The sequence below is a fragment of the Dermacentor variabilis genome, chromosome 7 (assembly GCF_050947875.1).
Source record: "Dermacentor variabilis isolate Ectoservices chromosome 7, ASM5094787v1, whole genome shotgun sequence".
Lineage (NCBI taxonomy): Eukaryota > Metazoa > Arthropoda > Arachnida > Ixodida > Ixodidae > Dermacentor > Dermacentor variabilis.
Genome location: NC_134574.1, coordinates 156,994,081 through 157,016,076, shown reverse-complemented (window position 1 = coordinate 157,016,076; position 21,996 = coordinate 156,994,081). Strand labels below are relative to the sequence as shown.

The 21,996-nt window shown below is 48.3% G+C and overlaps 1 protein-coding gene across 1 annotated transcript; it reads right to left on the bottom strand.

Annotated features, from left to right (window-relative positions):
• Nucleotides 1-2,603: 2,603 nt before the first annotated feature.
• LOC142588254 (uncharacterized) lies at nt 2,604-4,656 on the bottom strand. The gene has a single exon (XM_075699822.1). The coding sequence runs from the start codon at nt 4,553-4,555 to the stop codon at nt 2,702-2,704; it is 1,854 nt and encodes a 617-aa protein (XP_075555937.1). The 5' UTR covers nt 4,556-4,656; the 3' UTR covers nt 2,604-2,701.
• Between the last annotated feature and the right edge of the window lie 17,340 nt (nt 4,657-21,996).

Sequence of the window (21,996 nt, the reverse complement as noted above, 5' to 3'; positions counted from 1 at the left end):
AAGCACTTCCCATACGCGGGCCGATCCCCAAGATAGTGCAATACCAGGCCGACTCCCGGTGGAGGTGAAGCATGCGTTAAGCACTCCCAGTACGTGGGCTGATCCCGAAAGTAGTGCAATACCTGGCAGACCTGCGGTGGAGGTGCAGTCCGCCATTTAGGGGCCCACATATACAGCTTCGCTGGTCATCCGAATTCAAACGGAGTGTAGGGGCACTGAGTTTTTTTTTGTTTCTTTAATGCGGGTCCTTTGTTCACAAGATAAAGAAAATCTTAGTCCGTGAGTCGCACGAAAGTGGAAGATTTTCGAAGCCTTATTCGAATTATGCGGATCCTTTTGAGAAGAAGGCTCTGCCTTCACGGCCTCTGCTTGCCTATCCGGACTTTCACAGGGCATTAATTCTCCAGTGTGAAGCCAGCAACCGTGATCTAGGTGTCGTCCTTACCCAAATTCAAGAAAGCGTCGAAGAGCATCCCGTACTATATCCTCAGTCGAAAACTGACACCGCGAGAAGAGGCGCTCGGCACATCTGAGAAAGAATGTCTGTACATAGCAGAAGTCATTCAAAAGTTAGTATGCTATATTCAGGGCACGAAATTCACGGTCGACAGCGAACATTGCCCTGTTGCATGGCTGAAGCGTATGAAAAGAAAAAAAAAACACAATTACGAACAATTGCCCTACCGGAAAATAGGGGTAAGCGAAGCTTGTCCTGCGTGCACCTAACCTTCGTCACGGTTAGGTAACCCACAGGCAACGGCACCCGATTGCTTCGGCCTCCCGCTCCCTCAGCTGGCGACCTTCTCGTTGCTGTCGGATTGTCTGGGCTCGGGCGGCTCAGCTGGATCGGCGCGCCGACGGCGAGCCTTTTCAAAGGCGAGTTTTCGCCGCCGCTAGTCGAACGCTGCCACTTCCTCAGGGGAGCGCGCGAAGCGTGGCAGTGCCATCCGTTTCCGAGAATGAAGTGAACGGCAACGAAGCCGGTAGCTGCGCGCGCGAGACCCGTTCTTCCCTTTCCCTCCCTGGCGGAAGCTGAATGGCTTTGATTCGTTGCAGAATCCTTGATAATGAGTCACGCTCCGACGCCGGCGCAGCTGTCAACTCAGTAAACCGACCTTTCCTGCGGCTGCTCGCTCTGGCAGCAGCTCGGTTTTTCTGCGCGACTACTACAGCACCACTTGTGAGCCAATACAAGCTTCGCTTGAAAATCGGGGGCTGCGGAAATGAAGTCTCCTTTTGCAGGAATCCAACTTCGAGGTCAGGTATAGGAAGGGGAACCCGAATAAGTATGCAGACGGTCGAAGACGGGGATTTCAAGCAACGAGCTCAGAGTATTTTTCTTTCGACCGTGTTTTGTACACATCGCTATCGATGTATTTGAGATACGCAACTTATTGCTGTCTTGCCGAGAGCTGACCAAGACAAACAAAAAAGAGAGAGTTACAGAGAAGGGGCTAGACCTTTCTAAAGCGATGCGGGGATCATAGCGTCCGGCAGGCGTTTTGCTCGGGCACGCCGACCAGTGTGTGTGTGTGTGTGTGTGTGTGTGTGTGTGTGTGTGTGTGTGTGTGTGTGTGTGTGTGTGTGTGTGTGTGTGTGTGTGTGTGTGTGTGTGCGTGCGTGCGTGCCTGTCTATTCCCAGGGATATATATATATATATATATATATATATATATATGAAAGTGTTGGGCCCTCGAGCTTCAGTGTAACATCAGCCATCCCTTCTAAAACAATACTCGAGGTAGCGACCGAACAGCAACGTTTCGGTCAACCTGGCAGCTGGTCACGATCAGCTCGAATCTTTTGGCGGCGGAGGTGTCTCTTACGTGTCAGCACGGCCAAGAGCATTAATTCGACGTTATCCACGAGGCGACACCACCCATCCATCAGCGCCTATCCAGAAGTCAACGCAGCGTTGATACCGACTGCTGACGGGTCCACAAAAGCCCCTCTACCTCAAATTGACAAGCTGAACTAATTTCATTTCATTTCACTTATTTCGTTTATTTTTCCCTTAAAGGCCCGAAGGCATTACATTAATGTATGAAAGGGGACAAGTGGACGGCTACCGAAGGATCGCGCCAACTTTGGATTCGCAGGTTGCTACACGGTCACATATTTAGCACCATCGGAGGTGGACTGCGGCGGAACGAACACATATCATGGGCGGGATATTGCGACTGATTCGACGAATGTGAGCGGTCGGGATACAGTCATCAGATTCCCTAGCCTAGTCGCCTATGGAAGACGATGTTAAGGAAAGCAGAGAGCTTTCGTGCGGTGAGAGAGGCTGACGTGTCCTGATGTGAAATTAAACGTTTAGTGTGCTCCGTTTAGTGTGCTCCTGTATAAAGAGGGCTTCGGCGTCTGGAACCAGAGTAACTAATGTAAAATAAAACTTTTGTCCTTCACTCCTACTACCGGACGTACTCGTTGATGGGAGTATTTGAAAAGTTGTGGGCCATGCCTTGGCGCAGAAAGATAACAGATTAATAGTGAATTTGGATGGAGATGTCCTTATGTGAGCGTCGCGCTTCCCTAAGGCGTCAGCTCCAGCGACTCATATGCACGTAAGCAAAAGCGAAAACGAGTGAGAGTCGGAATGCAAACAGAAAACACATCTTTATCTCAAACTTCACGCAAATGTGTCGTCTTCCGGCGCCGCTACGTCATCTACGAGTTCACTCCTATATACCAGAGGTCACGCCTGGTCTTTGCAGTAGCAAACCCTCTGCCAAGAGCTCCACTTCAGACAAGCGGTCTTGTTCACGTAAATGTCTGTGCGGTCGATTATATCAACGTGGTACTCCAAGGACGAGGCCTTTGGAATGCCGCCGTAGACGTCGAAACGGGCTTCGGGCAGCGTCTTAAGTGAGACGCGGATCAGCGTCTTGTCCGTCACGTTGCCTCCGAAAATAGACGCTTCATCAACTTTGTCCAGACGCCACGTGGCACACTTGCCAGGAAAATGCGTCTCCGCCAGAGCGTTCAAATGAGCGACGGCGAAGAGCGCAAAGGACTGGCCTAACGACGCGTCGTCGAGATTCTCATCCGCACCGAGGCAGGCGCAGAAGGGTTGCGGTATGAAGGCGTCATCGCAAGTTCTTTCCGGTGGTACTCGGCTGAACAGGGTTAAGCCAGTGGTCGACGGCTGCGCCCTTAATCCTAGTAGAGCGGGGAGACTCAGGAGCGTCGCGTGAAAGTCGTACGCGGTCACCAGACGGCGCTGATTGACCTCCAGGAACACTGCCACTTCGGGATGTTCGCTGAGGAAGCGGCTAGGAAAGACGAATAGGCCGAAAGGCGTATTGTCTTCGTGCCGACCTATCTCTGTCATGCGGAAGGTCCCCTTGCGCATGCCGTGATCGCTAAGGAAGAGCACGGCTGTACTATCCATGACGCCGCTGGCCGAGAGGTCCCTGAAGAACTGCTCCATTGGCGCGTCCATGAACGCCACTTGCTGGACATCGTCGTGCGATATCTCCGCCAGCCACACGAAAGCGAACAGCTTCCTATCCTTGTGAAACTTTAGTATGTCACCGACGTACCTCAGCACTTCCTTCGTCTTCAGCCTGCTACCCATGCACCATCTGTCGTCCGAGGTGTTATAATGCATCTGGAGCATCATGGGATGCGCGTAGTAATCGGTCGGCGCCTCTTTGAAGCCGTGGGTGCCTGTGAAAGTGGCCCAGTTAGGCATTTCTTCGAGATACATTGTCGCGTAGCCGAGCGACTTGTACACCTTCCAGATCGCCGGCACACTGTCATAGTAACTGCCCCTGAAGAGGCGGGTCACGTCTTCGCCCGACACGCCCGTAAGCAGCGGCATCACGTTTGGGACCGAGTTGAGGCCGACCTTGTTGTACACGAGGAACTCGTAGGCGCCGCGTTCGTCGACCAGAAACCGGCGAGTCCTGGACATTCGCCGGTTGAAGTTGAGCCGTGACGTAGCGTCCAGTCCCACGATAAGAACATTCAGCTGCCCCCGCGAAAGCGCTTTGCCGACGTCTGGCTTATCCACTGGGACGAGGAAGTATTCGGAGAACAGGTGCGTACCGTTCGCCTCGCAAGATATCACGATGTACTCTTGTCGCAGGGGCCTGCCGAAGACGACGCGCACTCGGGGTCCGAGCACTCGCTCTGCGTCCGAGTTCAAAGCCGTCATATTTCTTAGCACCGATTGGTAGTAGCAGTCGGTTTCGTTCGCCGACACGTTGTAATGTACCTCGAGCACTTTTTCGTCCAAGGTGAATACGTCGAGTGTCTGGCGCACCGCGTTCGGTCGCGTGGTTTTGGCACAGATATTGTAGTAATTGTCCGCCTTCTGCAGTGCGCTCTCCTTGATGGTCCAGTGGTAGGGATCGTAGAAGGGCATCTTGCAACCCGGCGTGTTGACCACGTAACCGCTCCAGAAGAGTTCCTTATGTCTTAACATCTGAGGAATGGTCTTGATTACCCGAACGGCCATCCACAAAAGTAAGATGAACGCCAAGAAGAAGGCATTTTGCCTGGCACGCGCCTTCTGAGGTAGAACGCAGCTTGCGAACAACTTCATGGCTACCAGTGGCGATGATGATGGCGATGAAGATGATGCTTAAACATGGCACTTTTTTCTCCTTTTGTGCTCTTTTCCTTGCTTTTGTCAGTGTATCCGTTGTCCAAGATTGGACACCTTGTCCTACCTACAATTGCGGATGGGCGTGTATTCGGCTGGTTTCAGAAAACACACACATCAGAAAAAAAAAATACGGGAATGAGGTAAACAGGTAGAAAAATAAAACTGCCGTAGGAAAAGCACACTGTGTAATTGCGTAGCCAGATCAGACTCCTGCGACGTTGCTCAAACCTCCGTATTCTGAAATGAGTCTCAACTTTAAAGCGATGCGCCTGACCTGAATAATTAATGATGCTTGGCGTGAACGTGCTCAAGACGCGCATTGCGTTTCCTTCGGTGCGTTCACGACAGGCGTCAATTAAATGAAGCGAAGCGTGGGCTTCAAGTTGATATGAGTTTCTGAATACCGGGCTGACGACACGCTGGTGTGACATGTTGGCCCGAGGCAGCGCGCGACCCGTGCTGAACACGAGTAACAGCGCCCTGGAAGGCGTCTCCTCTCGCCACGATTTCGTCAAGAGCGCCGCCAGTGGCGTTTGCATGGCGTCGCACACCAGTGGCGCACCGGACGAGACCGACGGGCGAGCGACGTCGTTACTGAGCGTCTTGTGAAGCGTTAAAGTTAGCCTAATGACGTTAGCTGCTGCTCCGATCGGCATAGTGCCGACCGAAGCATACGCACAGCAGCTAAGCAGGAACACCTGTGTTCCGTGTTTGCGTGTGCACAACGTGCATGCCAGGAGGGGAAGGAACACGAAATTTGTGGGTGGGGCAACCTAAATTTGGCGGTGGTATGGGGGTGAGCCATGTTAAATTTCGGGCTGATATGGGGGTGGCCGAATCCGAATTTGGGGATAATTTGTGGCCTGGCGAACCTGAATTTAGGGGTGATTTGGGAGTGAGCGAACCTAAATTGGGGAGGAATAGGGAGTGGGCCAACCTGAATTTGAGGGTAATTCTGGGGTGTGCCAACCTGAAATTAGGGGCGGGCCACCTCTGAATGAAAAGCACAAACTAGGCTAAACATAAGGAAAGGTAAGTACATGCCGAGCCAAAGGATTCTATACACATGAGGAGACAATTCTCCAAATTTCTGTAGGTTTTTCTTTTTTTTGGAAAGGAGGCTTTGAGGGGCGTTTGGAAGGGAGGGCAAAACCATGAAATATGCGCGTTGTCTGGGTGACTAACGCAGTGTCTGCACTGCAGGGCGCTGGCTCGCAAGGCGCTGAAAATTGTGGACTAAATGACGCGACGGGAGTAAGTTGGTCGGCGCAGTTCGCCAAAGCGTGCTAGTTCTTCGAGAGAAAAAAAAAGACGGGCAACTTCGCAGTCTGTCGCGCGATGTTTGAAACAGCGAAGCTGCTCGATTAGGGGCTATTCCGGCTACTGCTAGGTTGTGACTTATAGTTGGTACGCAGCCGCATCTCGTCGTGGTCGCATGGCCTCCAGGAAAATGTCTCGCAGCGCACACATTCCTTGTGCACGTTTCTCGACAGACCGAACCGTGTTGAGCGTCAATAGGTTCGAGCCAAACCACAGACGATCGCACACTTGGCAGGAATGTCCAAACTCCAACGAGAGGAACTCGCGTTGATACCGAGCGTTGGCGCCCCTGATTGAAGCGCGAGCTCGGCGTCGCTCGTGCTCGGCCTCCCGCTCTGCAGGGTCTTGGAGTAATCGTCGATGCTTCGCAGCGATCCTGGCTCTCTCTCGACTGGCGTATTCTGGGTTCTCCCGTATAGATGCCGCGGCAAAATATTATCGCGCAAAGCTCTGCACGATGCTTGGCTATCTGTTCTGATCAGAATGTGCTGCGTCGGGTGACGTGGGAGCGTGATGGCTTCAGCTTTTGTCAAGAGGACCGCTTCTGTTGGGGTGGGTAGAACCGTGTGAATTAAGTGCTGGGTATGCTCCACTCGGCCTGTGCTGGCCTCCAGTGAACATCTTTGATGCCAACTTGGGTTTGGGTGACTAGGCATGTGCCACTGGGAATGTGCAGCTTTACAATGACGAAAAACATGCCTTAAATTTCTCCGATGCTGGGTGTAAACAAGCCCAGGTCGCAAGGGCTCCTCAGGGACAGCAACCAGATGCATTATAGCAGGCTGCGCCGTAAGTGCACTGGGTATTTGCCACTTTTCGATGAATAGTAACAGTAGTTGTAGTAGTAGAAAACTTTGTTTCCTTGTAATGAAGTCCCAGAGGGTGGAGCCCTCAGTCTAGAGCCCCATTTGCTGCTGCTCTCCGGCTGGCTCGGTCAATCAGGTATCGCTGCTCTTCCGAGGCTGTGCTGGAAAGAGCGGTTTCCCACTGGGTTGGGGAGGCGTTGCGTATCCCAGGAAGACCGGGTGGCGTGGAGCATTCCCAAGTAGAATGGTAGAGTTTTGGGTGTCTGTGCCTTTCACGCGAACGCTTTAGCGAGCGGCGCCATTAATGCACTGGGTATCAATGAACCTCTTCAATGATCCTCTCGCCAACTTGAGTCACTGAGTATATGACACTGAGTGCGTGGCCAAGCGAGGGAACAATTCTCATCACCATCTTCATCAAAAACATTTATTGCTCTTAACAGGATCTTTTGTTGTCCGTCAGGGTCTTCTTGGGCGCCCTTGACTGTGTTTAGCGTGGGTAGGGCCCTTTGTCCAGGGCTCCAGCGGCCTCAGCTGCCCTGCGTGCTCGCTGCACGATGTTCTTGGAAGGTATCGTGCACCCCCAAGGCAAGGAGTTTCTCTGCAGGCGCACTGATTATTGGCAGTTTGAGTGTCGTCTTGATCGCTTTCCGAATGATTTCTTTCGCTGGTTTCTCTTCATGGAGGTTCAGCCATTGGTACGGTAGACTATACATCAGTGTCCGCAGGCCACTTTCTAATCTCGGAGGCCACGCGCTGACTTTTCAGCAGCGCCACTAGACGGCGCAGCGTATCCACGAAGGAACGCGAAAGAAGACTCCCGCTGCAGTGCAAGCCTCATATATAACTAGTCTAGACGGTGCAATACGTTGTTTCGCTATATATATTTAATGCTAACGCATTAACGTCAATGGTCATCGTAAGATGCATTCTGCCCTAATGGTTTTTCCGCCCTCTTACCTCCTTCCCCTTTGCAGAATAGCAGGCTTTCGCGTACATGTTGTTTGTACCAACCTCTCTGTCTTTTTAATGCCAACGCATTAACGTCAACGGTCATCGTCAGATGGATTCTGCCGTGATGTTTTTTCCGTCCTCTTACATCCTTCATCTTTGCAGAATAGCAGGCTTCCGCATACATTTTGCTCGTGCCAACCTTTCTGCCTTTTTAATACCAACGCATTAACGTCAACGGTTATCGTAAGATGGATTCTGCCGTAATGGTTTTTCCGTCCTCTTACCTCCTTCATCTTTGCAGAATAGCAGGCTTTCGCATACATGCAGCTCGTGCCAACCTCTCTGCCTTTTGCATAGTAAACTCTCTTTCACACTGCTGCAGTCTGGTGCATATTTCCACAAGAATATGCAACTACAACCTCTGAGCAGGAAGAGCAGCGCAATCAGCAGGAAGTAGCAGAGGGACGTTTTGTCCATTGCGCTACTTTAGCGCACAAATCATGAGCGAACGAGTCCGTATATATGCGTTTTAACTACCGCATTTGCGTGATTCTAACGCGCACTTTTTTAAAAAGTGCGCGTTTAAATTTGCATGCGCGTTACAATCGTAACTAATTCTCATAATCAAAAACGAAACCGATTCTTACTCAAGATAAAGAGCTCAATGCAAAGTATGTACATCTACATTGCCGTCGAACGGATGTTGTTTGTCTATGATTTATGTATGGAGGAGGGAAAAAAGATAGGCGGAGGCATCGCGCAACCTGATTGAAACCAACTGTGTCGTACCAACACGTGACCGGAGATGACGGCAAAATGTGACCAGAAATACAAGCAAAGCAGCCGAGCAGGTGCCGGCTGAGCGCGCATCGATTGAAAGCTATACCCGTAGAATGAAGAACTACGGGGCCCCAAATGTCTCGTCAAATCTCGATTTCCGTGACCGCGGCCGAACAGAGGTGTTGGGCCGACATTGAGCGTTGCACTGTGCAAACGGAGTGGCACCACGGGACGTTCACTTGCCAAGGTCGCCTGAGTGACTTCATGCTCTCTGCTATCTTTTTTTCCTTCCTCCATGGGCGTATGCCTTCGTCTGCGGTCACCATTTTCCATTTTGCTGTACGCTGTAGTAGCGCTTCTGGTCTAGCGCTTTTTGTCGAGGCAATCCAGTGGAAGGATAGGGGGAAGAAAAGACGTTTGTTTGCCTTTCTGTGTTCCGTAAAAAGCGTTTCAAGACGGTGCACGTTCACTCAGGTTTCGTTGCTTCGTGTGCGCGGCATAATCGGCAACAAGGTATCTTCTTTTTTATGTTTGGGCAGCAACATAACTGCGCGTTACAATCGGGGATGCGGTAGACTCGTACAAATATATACGGGACTCCCGAATTGTGTGTACAATTATGTTCGCACTCTTAAGAGTGATCACATGATGGCATCGACAAAGATGACCTTACGCTCTTTGAAACAGTATCCTCGAAACCATCTTTAATAAACATGAAACAATTAACCAAATTCATATAGGCTTCATCAGGGTCCTTTTCCTTAGCAGAATGGAATTCAACTCTCCAGTGAAGAGTCGTTAGTGTTTTGTTGAACGAAACAATCTGCCATTTCTGTCGGCGTTTGGCACTTCTCCAATAAGAGACCGGCAAACACGTCTGCTACTGACTTGACCCGAATCCTTGCTAAATCTGACTGGTTGTCCTTCGGTCCCGACGTTGACGAGTTGCAGTTGTCGAGAACGTAGTACAGTAGAAATAACGCGTTCGCATGCACTAGCGGGACGTTGCCGTCAGTGCGCAGAATACGGCGGTATGCTTGGAGCGAGTAGAAAAATGACATAACTTCATCAATAGAGAAGGTCGAATTCGCCAGCTGCATTTCCCACTTCTCGCTTGATACATGCCTTTCAATGCAACGGTATGGTCCAATTTCAGGACGCTTCTCTGGCGGGATTTGCTTGAAGATGGGCCTCAGGATGCGAAGTCCTGTCCTGGCTATGCTCAAATACCTCAGCCGAGGGTCCTTATAGGCGTCCACGTTGAATACGGAAATCGGGACCTCGAGCCGCCGACGTTCCCTTGCGAATAGAGCTTCCGTAGAAAACAAAGAGCTGTGCCAGGTGAGAGCTCCAGTCCATCGCTTCCAGGTCGAACGCTCCAGAAAAATTTCTAACGTAGACGTCTTCCTGGGGATTGTATTGTACTCTGTGTCGGAGGCCCGATGCCCCATTGAAGAGTTGCTTGACGAGCGAAACAAATTGGAGTTGAATGGTGAACTGATGGTAACGTTATAAATAGCGTGTTGAACTAAAATATCTTTGATCATCTCAATGTCTTCTCGAACTGTGTCGATTATAGCAGGAGACACTTGAGTAACGCTGAGGCTCGCAAGAGATTCTGGGTCATTTCTGTCGATGAAACTGAGGCAGTCCCGAACTTTCCTTGAACTCGGATATGGCATAGCGTCGTCAGATGAATGTATGCTCTTGTTAGAGATCTGCTCACTTCTACTTTCCAGTAATAAATAAAACTTTGACGACGTGGCGAATGCTAGATGTTTAAAACCCGTGGACATGTACCACTCTAAATCCCACAGAGGCGCCACTTCGGAGGGTGGTACGAAGTTGCACATTTTCCCACTTTGCACACTTCTCAGCACTTCGGCACAAAGGCGCTGCTGAAGAGTCTTGAAAAAGGTCGACTTGCTATCTGTTCTATTCTTTGGCTGCCCAGATGAAATAGCCTCGGCGATAAGCACTCCAGTGTCGTTCAGCTGCCTGTCCCAGCTGCCGTTATATTCTTGTTGAATGGGAGTTAGCTCAAAATCAGGGAGGATGTTCTCGCTGCAGTTTTTATTAACGACTTTGACATCGACGGTATCATTTGTTACGTTGAGGACCACGTCAAAGAAAGGAGATATTCCAAGGCGGGCAGACAGTACGACGATTTCCACTATATCTTCTACGGACGTGATGGCACGCTTGATCAAATCCTGGACGATCCATTCGGCGTCCGCCGTCAATAAACCACTCAGGCATTCCGCAAACACTTCGCGTTCTGCGGGAAAGGGTGCATTCACGTCTAACAGAAGGCGCTGCAGGTCTTTCGCGTACTTGTCAATCAAAATGTCGTCCATCGAGTAACTGCCACGCTGCTCGACTACGCCACGATACCTGATATTCCACTGAGAGCAGACGTAGTCGTAGACATTCGTGCAAGAGCCGTGGCTGCGACCTAATTCTTTTTCTATGGACAAGACACTGAATTCGCAGTTATCACGGCACATCTCACGACCTGCTTTGTTTGCTTCTATGTTTTTGTCGTCAAAAAGGCTGTGATCCCGTTTTCGGATATCTCTGGCAGCAGGATCCGGCAGCGTTGTGGCGTGGCTTGAACTCTGGGTCACCCTGGTGACGAAAGCAGTGTGCTTCCAAAGTTGACTCGTAATGTGGCTTGAAGTGCCGTGGTTATTACTTTCGTCTGGCTTGTTCCTTCTCCCATCTTTACGTTTTGCTTTCGAGCTCCCCTTTTGGCTTTTTTGGTGCAATATATTAGGGTTGCTAAGCCAAGATTCGTTGCCTAAATTGGCCTTGACGTCTACTTTTTCACGGCATTCTTCGAGGCAGCGCCTTTCTGCAATGTTTGTGGTCTTCTCGGAGTCTTCAAGACTATCCCGTTGAACCAAACTGCCATCGTTGTCCGCGGAATCGCCCGACGACACATCGTAGAGGGATTTCGCCTGGTATTCACCCTCGCCAGTGCAGTTCTTGCGACACTGTTCCAAGGCCGATTCATCGACGTCCGAGACCTCCAACGCTACTTCCGCGGGCTGACCCTGGAGCCTCTTATCCTGAACGGCAACCTCTGGATCGAATTGCACATCGTACGCGCCATTCCTCGCCGTCATGAACCAGTTTGTGGCGTTGCTTTCGCCAACGGGCGGAATGGTGTGAAAGATGGTGGGTACCTGGAGCTGGCTGGCAGTGGAGAAGACGCGCGAGGACACGTACATGATCAGGACGAGCAACGCGATGGTAACCGATGCCCCGGCGGCGAGGCGTGCTTTCTGCTCGCGCGTTCTTTCCAAGTAGCGGGCCCGCCGATCGTGCGAGAAGATGAGCTCGGCGTAACGTCGCTTCAGTATGCTCCTAGTGTGCTCCGATGAGACTCTTGCGCTGTCCAAGTGAATCGACGGTCGGGATCTCTTGCCGAGGCCGTCGAGTGAAGTGCCCCGGCTGCCCGACGACTCCGGCCATTTTTCGAGTGACATGGCTGCAACGAGAGCGTTCTTTTTACAAGGCGAGGCCTGATGATGATGATGATGATGATGATGATGATGATGATGATGATGATGATGATGATGATGATGATGGCCTCATGTTATGGCTCATACCCACACTGGGGGATTGGCCAAGAATTGGGTGCTGAAACGTTCACCTATTCTTTTGAAGTGCCACTTATTCGATGAGAAAAAAAAATTTAACGAAAGAGAGATAAGAAAACATACAAAAACAAACAAAATACAAGACAAAGTTAAAAAGTTATTCGTTTTGTTGACTGGATGTAACTGCAAACGGCATCAAAAACGTCCCTGTGGCTGCCCCCTATAACTGACGCACCGAAAGATAGTATAATTTCTGGTGATAACATTAACCCTAATTTTGCGAACGGAAGTTCTAGATGTCTTTTTCTTAACAATTTGTATCGTCGACATACCAAAAAATAATGATCTAGTGATTCTGTTTCCTGGCAGTATGGACACAGAGGTGATAGCGTCAGACCAGTCCTGTGTAAATATAGGTTTAATGGAGGGACACGGCAGCCTAATCTCGTGATTGCTACTTCTGATTGTCTTGATGGTTTCTTTGTTTATTTGACTGCGACAGTGACGCATACCCACTATGGGAGTTTGGCCAAGAATGAGGTGATTTAACAAAAAAGATTACGCGAGTCTAAAGAAAAAACACTACTGACAATTTTTGAATTGCTAGAAAGAAGAAACTCAGATAAGACTTAATAATTTAGCAAGGAAAACGTCCCAATTCAATTAAGTACCTCACAACAGCTGCACCATCATCCCTACGATAATGACCCATGGAGAAAATTCACCCAAAGATAGGACGAATATCGGGAATCGCTATATTCAATTCAGCGCCCTGAAATCGTCCCTCTAAATTATTTTTTCTTCGAAAGGGTGTTTAACTGAGCTACTTGCTTCATTCGTCGAGGATCGTAGCAGCAGAACTTGTGGAACACGGACACAAAAGTAACGAATAGACGTGGACGCTGCTGCACTTGACAGTTGACAGTGCCGCTGCATCCACGTCTATTCGTTGCTACTATCCTCGAAGAACGTTTTCATAATGATGAAAAACGGCGACATGACAGAAAGAAATGTTCGATTGCTCGTCCTCACCACTGTGTATGACCACAAGGAGGAGGACCCCAACTCCAGGTTGATGCAGATAATAGCTTAGAGTAGGTATTTCTACATGAGAATTTTGTAAACAGGACTTAAATTTTTCTATCACGGCAGAGGCTTTTGCTCCAATGAACGAAATAGGAGGTGTCGGTGATAAGTTAAATTTCGTAATGATAGGTTCAAAGGGTCTTTCATGACCGCACGGCACCTGAAGCGAGCAACAGTTATGAAATCCGATACAAGAAGAATCGGAAGAATTCAGCCAACTTGGATATACGAAACGGATTTTGTTGACGTGAGCACAAGAGAAAGAGATAATTTAATTGAAAGAAGGCAGAGAGGTCGGCCTGAGCTTAGGAGCACAAGGCCCGTGCAAGATACCTATTTGATGGAATATTCGCCAAAAATCGAGTGCTTACTACGGGGACGATGATGACGGTTGGGCGATGCCGATGATGATGTGAAAAGCAGAGGCGCATATCTACCAAGGAGGGAGACAGGAGAATTTTAATGGCGGAAAGATCGGCCTGAGTAAAGTGCCTTTGACCTGCCGCTCCATGCTGTGGAAGGGGTTTGGTGGAGCCAGAGATGAGATTCACGTTCTACCCATCTTGCTCTGAGGAAGGAGTGTGGTACGATGATCATGTTCATGACCAGAGCTGCAGTGTATACGCTGCAAGAATGTTTACACCTTTAAGGGTGTTTGCTTGTCACACGGGCAATACCCCTATACAGTTACGGCATTACAAAAATTTATTCGACAACGTGGCTCTAACTAGATATGCTATGACAAAAGACGTAGTCGAAAACTATGTAATCATTCTGACAGCCTTGTGCGCACAGAAATATCCGAGAGGAGAATTTCACAGGGATAGATAGGAAACTTTACTTAATGTATACTTCTTTTATGTCGCCTGCCGCAGCTGTAATTATTTTTTACTTGCATGGAAAAGTCGGCAAACAAGATGCCATCACTGGTTCCCACCAACGATTTGATCTTACCATGAGGGTGTCGGCCATGTTCTGACATTCCGAGGTCCGCGGCTGGGGCGGCGTGCGTGGCCACTTATTTTACTGCGCGGGCTTGGATCGCTGGCTTGACGCAATTTGCCTGGAAGATGAACCGAGACCGATTTAACCATCTCCTGCTGGGCCTGCCCAGTTGGCCCATGCGTAGCGTGGCATCCAGCAGATATTAAGGTGGGTAAGCTTAAAAGAACATAATAAATAATAATATAAAGAAATAAGATCAACAAGAGTAAATATATCTTGTCATTGAGCCTTGAGAAGGGGCCCCATTTAGCTTCACGTTTCTGCAATAAAAAGTGAAAAAATCAAGAAAAAAAAAACAAGACAGAAGACAAGAGAAGAAATATGTAACATGGTAATGTTGTGAGCGATTTTGAAAGGACGTCTATACGGAGACGGCGTATATACTTGTCCGGATGTCACTCAGCGACACCGCTGTCGCATTTTGTTACTTTGACAAAGCCGAAACATTAGAAAGTACGTCGTGTCCTCTGAGTTTCCTCCTCCGAGTCTCCTCCTCCGAGATTTTCATGGAGAGAAAGGAGGAAAGCCAGGCGTGGAGAGCGTGTCCGTGGCCTGTTACTCCTATCTGGAGTAAGTGGAAGTGGGAAATGCAGGGAAAGGGAGAGGTAGGTGGCACGCGGATATATCATATAGTACAATGAGCTACTATATATACACTGAGGCAAGGTTTGTGTACGGGCTAGTTGATATTGATATATATTGATATATGACGATTGATATATATATACATGTTGCCCAATGCGCCGATGTGCACTTTAGTCGAACTATACGCAGGAGTAATAGTGTGCACACAAAATATTATCGCACACATTTCGCACGTGTCTTATATGGTCACATGGGTCCTATAGAGACGAGTGTTTAAGCCAGTCTCACATAAAAGGTTCTGGAGGCGATTTCATGGCGCGTTGGGCACGGTCAACTCGTCTCCATGCGCCCGAAATCTTTCCTTCGAAAAACGGTCGGGTGTGCAAATGGTCAACACTAAATTTCAATGTCTTTCGCTCGGCCGCATATTGAAGGTACGCACAAAGTATATGGTCTATTGTTTCGGCTGCGGAGAGGCCAGGAAACACTACTTTAGCTATTACGACTCGGCGTGGCGTACAATCGCCAATAACTATATATATATATATATATATATATATATATATATATATATATATATATATATATATATATATATATATATATATATATATATATATATATACTCGTAAAAACACTAGCATCGATTGCGCGTAGCTCGATGGTGGACGTTGGTTACAGCACCTATAGCTATGTGACCTGCTGTGCTACAGCTGTGCCACAGCTGTATCACACTGGCATAGGGCGAACTTCGGGATGCTGATCACAATGTTCAGCCGCCGCCGTTGCGTTGAGAGTAACGTATATTTTCGCCTTGAAAATCATAAGCGGTGGCTGGTCTTCGTAAACGAATGCTGCGTGGGCGCTGATCAAGGCTTCGGTCAAAAGAATCGTTACTGTAGGATGGTTGGGTCAGGTCATAATGTGGGCCGACGTCTCTATAGCTGCCAAAGTCCGCAGCGTTTACTGAGTGCTGCCAAAGAGTGGAGAGGTTTGCACAAATGACGTCTCGGAAAGTGCAGGAGCTGTAATGTGGCGCCACGTAACGTACTTGTTCGTGTAGAAGGAGCACCAATCGGACAATCTGCCGATAAATCTATTGGAGACCTCGTGTCAACAATGGCCAAAGTCGTCAAGTTAGCTAGCCGTCCATATTTCGGTGTAATTCAACGAGTCTTCAGTGCTTCAAGGGTACGGCAGTGCCGTATCACGTCTGATAGGGTTTCCAAGTTGTCTTTTATAATGATGAAGTTATACACGTCTTCCGCGATTCCCTTTGAAATGTGTCCCACCTTCTTCTGACATTCGAGGGTTCACGGTCTTGCGCAGTTTTAGGACTTCATCTATGAAGGTGGTGCAAGTCTCTCACAGCTGAGCCCTCTTAGCTAACGCTGTTTCCGCTCGTTTCTTCTTTGCACCCGAATCACCAAACACTTTTTGATCACCTCAACGAAGCAGGCCCATGTGGTTAGCGCGTCTGCTTAGCTGTCATACCAACACGTCGCCGTGTCGATAAAAAAGAAAACGTTCCTCAGTTGGGAGGCAGCGTTCCAGTGATTGTATACTGGCTTACCCTCTCATAATGGGTGAGCCACTCATCGACGCCTTCTGCTGCCTTTGCGAAGAACGTGCGTGGTTTTCGGCACTGCTGAAACGGGGCTGGTTCTGCCGATGCAGTACTGGGAGCATCTTCGTCTCTAGGCATTATGATGGGTGACGGCAAAAGTCCGGCAAGGCGGTGGCTTCTGCTAAGGTATCGTACTGACGGCTTCGTTGTCGGTCGTGGGACTTACTCCGCACACCTCCACCCAATGTTACGCGCGAAGCGTTTAGTTAAAAATGCAAGGCAAATCAACCGGGACGGTTGGCGTTTTGTTGTTGTTGTTGCCTCAAAACGTGGTTCGTACCCACGAGGGGGATTTTACACACATGCAGGGTGGATTCAAACGTATACACCCAACAACATATCAAAAGGTGTCAAGGCGAACATTTGAAACGAATCATTTGGCAATTAACTGCTGACAGAGATCTTGAGAGTACCTATACATAAACAGAATAAGTAAATATAAAATTGGACTGAGAAACTGAACAATAATAATAATAGAATAAAATGTCCCATGGTCGGTACCATATAGCACCGTAACCTTTCGGATGCTTCAGTGAATTTGTCTAGAGCACTAATAATCGAACTATAGCTTGTGGCTGATTGACAAGATCCAAAAGACAAAATGTTTGGTGTTGTAAGTGCTAAACCCAGTTTTCTAGTTCGAAATATGAAGAACATTCTGCGTTTTACGGGACCGATACAGAGGCAGCCAGCCGAACGTCGTCTTCCTACTCTACTCTCCATCTCTAAGGTCATTGGCGCTCTTTCTTCCCTCTGTTACGAGAGCTCGTGACAATATCATTGACATTCAATGAGAAAATTATCGTTTTCTGTTCCCCATAAAAGGAACTCGTCGGTGAGGAAACCAGACCAGCTCTGGGTACAGGTAAAATTTATAGATGGAATTCGGCAGCGTATAGTGGTTCCGACTTCAAGTGTTCGGGTTCGACCGAGCTCACTGTTCCGATAATATGACAAGTGCTGACAATATGAGGAGTTTGTTGAAAACGATGGAAAAAACTTTACTCACCATCATTTGTCTCCGAAATGTAGCCCCTATGATGAAAGCTGATGACGGTAGCATTTGTATAACTCGTCCATTCAGGGACGCTTTCGCCAACAAATCTGCCATTTCGCTCAGAAACACACCCTCATGCCCTGGCACCCAATCCAATTTAATCTAAGCTAAGTAGGGGGCACTAGCCATTTTAAGGTCTCTAAGCCTACGAGCCTCCAGAAGCAATGAGGGAGGAGCGCAAAGGCAGATAATCCGTCACGACCGCGGTGGAACGTGCTGACATATTTAATTTACGGAGGGTTAAGATTGCAGCTAAACTCCTATATGTACTAGAAAAATAGGTACCAAGTCTCGAAGGCGAAGAGAAAAGAACCAATCAAGAATAGGAGAAAATATTGCGATTGCACTTTTTTTTCGCTTTGGAAAGCGTCACAGGCAATGACTGTCCTGATCGATATGATGCAAAAAGTGTTTTGAGGTGACGATGAATATTGCTTAAACAATGATTTTTTTTTTCTTCCCTTGTCCTCTCTGTTGACTTTGTCAGTCGGTGCGCTTCCCAAAAGTGGCACTTTTTTTCTGCCCACAATTGTGGATGGGTTAAAGTTAGGCTGGTTGCATAAAACGCGCAGATGAGTATACATACGGCAAATGACACGAAAGGATGGAAAAGTTGAAACTGTTTGGAGACACATACTGTGTAATTGAGTAACCAGATTAGATAAATTAACAATTGCACTTGAAATATAAAGAAGACACATTGAGCAATTGAAATCGAAAAGAATAAGGGGTAAATATAGTATGAATGAAAAATAAAAATACGTGGATCCTGCGCACTGTGGGAATAAATTTAAGCGACGCTTTCTGCGCTGTCTGTACTGGTTGACGATAATTTGGCGGTGATGTTTGTGGTAAATGTTTAAGTTCATCAGCATTTATTTCAAACTAGAGGGGTGGGCTCATGGTAAACGTTACTTGCGTGCCCTGATTTTGTTTGTACTCCTGTAGTACAGGGAACACACAGCAATACGTGTTTGCTTGAGGCGTTGTGGAGCGCCATCGTTCACAAACTGCGAGAAGGTTAGCACTGCCCATCTTACTTTATAATAATCACACCGGATAGCCCACACACCGTGCATATAATTTGCGTATTACTGGAATGTGTAACAAGAGCACCGCGTATATGAACCGGTATGTGAAAATACGTGCTTGCAGGTGAGGTGAATTTTGTTGATAGGTGGAGAGGTTAATTAGCCGATACGCGGGCTTGACGTGCAGCTGCAGGTTTAATATATAACCAGAGATTAAAGGATGAAAGAAATAATAAAAAAAACGCTTCCGGTCGCCCAGAAACTGTGAAAGGGGCTGCAGTGAGCATACCATGCATGAAATGAAGGAAGCGGATAACTTTACGTGACCGTCAATAATCAAAACGTTATCCATCTCTGTCCCGTTAACTGCTCCATCACAGAGGTGGATAACAAGAAACCAAAGATTAATAACATTAAAGGTTTCTCTTCCACTGAAGGAAGTTTAACTTTGCATATACATAACTCGCAACTGCCACCAGGACACGGAAGACTTCTATGCTTACATTACGGCCCATATATATCCATACTATAAAATGTGAAGCGACTTAAAATGACGTAGCACATAAGGGTTACGTTAACCTCGAATATTATCTGTGTGCACTTAGAATGCCAAGAAGGTTAAACTGACCGTTACCCGCCTTAGTAGCCTAGTACATGGCTATATGTGACGCTGGGCTGCTGAGTTAAAGGTCGCGGGCTCGATCCGTCCACGCAGCGGCGACCACATTTCGACGAGGGCGAAATGCGAAAATCCCTCGTGTACTTAGATTTAGGTGCACACTAAAGAATCTTGTTAAAATGAATCCCCTAGAATTAATTGTTAAAATTAAGATTAATTGTAACACATGAACACTTTTTGTAAAACTCAAGAATATACAACTGTATACATTGAAATTACACTACAGATTTGGCCACCTTCTCAAGGAAGGTGAACGTTTTCTGGCGTCCGTCACAATTAATCGTTTTAATCTGAAAGGCGCTGGGAGGAGGTGCACCAAATGTTGGCGGACAGATTGAAATGGCGCTTATATATGTGGCTTGATAGCGATGGCCACTTCGGACGATGGTGCTAGGAAAGCACCGATGGACGGTTTTTGTTTTTTTTTAGTTTTTCACACCCCCTATACGGGAGCGCGTTCCCGTATAGCCCGAACAAGAATGAAGCACTGCATTTCATAGAAACCACGTGAAACTCGAGGATCGCAGAATTGAGCAGCCACAGCCTTGTGAGCAAAGTGTTCGTATACGTTCGTTACAACACAGCCCTTCTCTCGAGATCGCACATCGGGCGAACTTTTATTGTCGCTACAAATGTCCTCAAAGAAAACGAGTGAAGATTACAGAGTAAAAATATTGAAAAGCAATTCTTACTGAAGATAAACAACGTGTGAAGGGCTGCAGAGGACGCATTGAAAGAGCCAGACCAGCTCGTTATATTTACTGTGTTTGTGCAATATTAGTAAAAGTAGGGAGGCAAGTATAACGTTAATGTGATCCATTACTTTTCAGTAATTGCTCAGTTACTTTCGGGGGCAGTAATTCGAATGTGTAAACAATTACATTTTTGCAAGAGCTAATCGCATTTGCTATCGGTTACTTTTTTTTCTGCAGCCTGTACAAGTCTGGTGGCCACGTGTATAGGCTTCGTGCCGCAGGAATCACTGACGTATCGCGGAAAACAAAGCTATTAAATGCTATTGCGGTTTAATCTGAGATCCGTAACCTCACTCTCTGCTGTAGTTGCTACAGTTTCAGTGCGAAGTTCAAAGAAGCGATATGTGCCTTTCTATATGTAGTGTAAGATTGCTAATGATGCTAAATGTAAGGAAACTATCCTGAATACGCCTGAGCTCCTAAGCAGGTAATATACGCACCAAGCAATACGGACAGCGAAATTTCTGTTAATCCAATGTGCTTCTTGACATTATAGCGCCCCGCTGGTACATGGTATACGGCAGGGCTTCTTGACATATGCTTATGATATATGCTTCTTGACATGGTATACGGCAGGGCCGCTGTATAATGCAACATAAGCATTGACTACTTCTCGTCTTCGTCATCATCATTGATCTCAATACTTTCGCTCCCCTTCCTTCTTTCACAGTGCATAGTATAGCGTAGACCAGAGCGTTCCAGCTCAGGCCTGTTCTCTTAATATGATCTCTCTCTCTCTCTCTCTCTCTCTTGATATGATCGTTTCAATGGAAGAATGGCGACAAAGGAACATTAGCGGCCGCAGCTCTGTATTACCAGATGCTGGCAACCGCAGGGCAAAAGGTCTCGCCTGTCGGCTCTCGCGTTTTCTCGAACGGGCTCTAGGATGCTTAGCGCGCCGCGCTTGCGACAGCGTTTCTACGCACCTCTTTCGCTCGCTCGCCGTTTCCCTTCCCCTCCGCATCTTTCTTCCGCAAAGGCTCGACGCTTTGCGAAAGAGACAGCGTCGAGACATGGCGCGCAGGGATTCTCGGGGTGCAACACTAGCCGATACCGTTTTCCCTGCGTAAGCCTTGCCGAATAACATAAATATATATGGAAAACCGAAGCTCGATGCGCGAACTAAACGGTGGTACTGTCTAGAAGAACCGCCAAGCAATACAAAGCATAAAAATATATAATGTGGTCAAAAACAACTTCTCCGTGGTAAAAGAAACAGACAGCGCGTACAACGGAGGAAAGCGAAGCGGCTGATGCGCCCAGAAAAAGTGGGCTGGGTGGCAATAAGAGGGGGGGGAGAAGGGGGATGCGAGGGGGGGTGCAAAAAACTCAACGGACGACGGCGAAGCGCAGCCGCCGGTTTTGCGAGCGCGTATCGCTTTTGTTGAGTCGCGCAGCAATGGCGACGAGCTCGGCCTCGCGCAGACGATATCAATTTGGATTTCCATTCCCCGTCCTCCTCACCCTCTTCTCTCCTTCTCTTAATCTTTCGGGTGAGGCCCTCTCTCTCTCTCCCGCTCTCTCTCCCCCTCCCAGTGCTGCCTTCTTTCATGTCGCAACGGGAACGAGCAAGCTGCTGCTACGGGAAACTGGGGGGTGAGAGCGCAGCGTAGTGGGGTGGAGTTACGTACTGGCCAAGAGGCTGGGGTAGGGAAGGGGGGCGCGCAATGGGCGTGTCGGATGGCGGTCACGTTCAAAAGGAGTGGGCGTGGCGTCCTAAAGGTCGCGGTCTTTGCGCGTCAGCCAATGGGTGGACGACGGCGTCCTCTCCTTCTCTGCTATGATTCTTTCTCTCTCTTTTTTTTCCTCCTCCGCACACTGTCGCTTCTCTCCTGTCGAGACGGCGGTCCTCTCCAGCTCGCTCTTACCTCGAACCTTTTCTGTATTATTCGCTCTCTTTCCCATAAGCTCCCCTCTCGCGTCCCGTCTCTGCTCGCCTCCTTCTCTCCGTCTTCCTGTCACAATATCCTCACCATATAAAACCGAGGGCGTTCAAAATTAAAAAGAGAAAACAAGAACATCTCGGTCCCTGGTGTGTCGCCAATCTCTCGTTGTCGCAAACCCTCTCCCACTGCGGCTCCCAATTTG

Coding starts and splice junctions, on each gene's coding strand:
- LOC142588254 (XM_075699822.1), bottom strand. CDS start 4,555: ATGAAGTTGTTCGCAAGCTGCGTTCTACCTCAGAAGGCGCGTGCCAGG.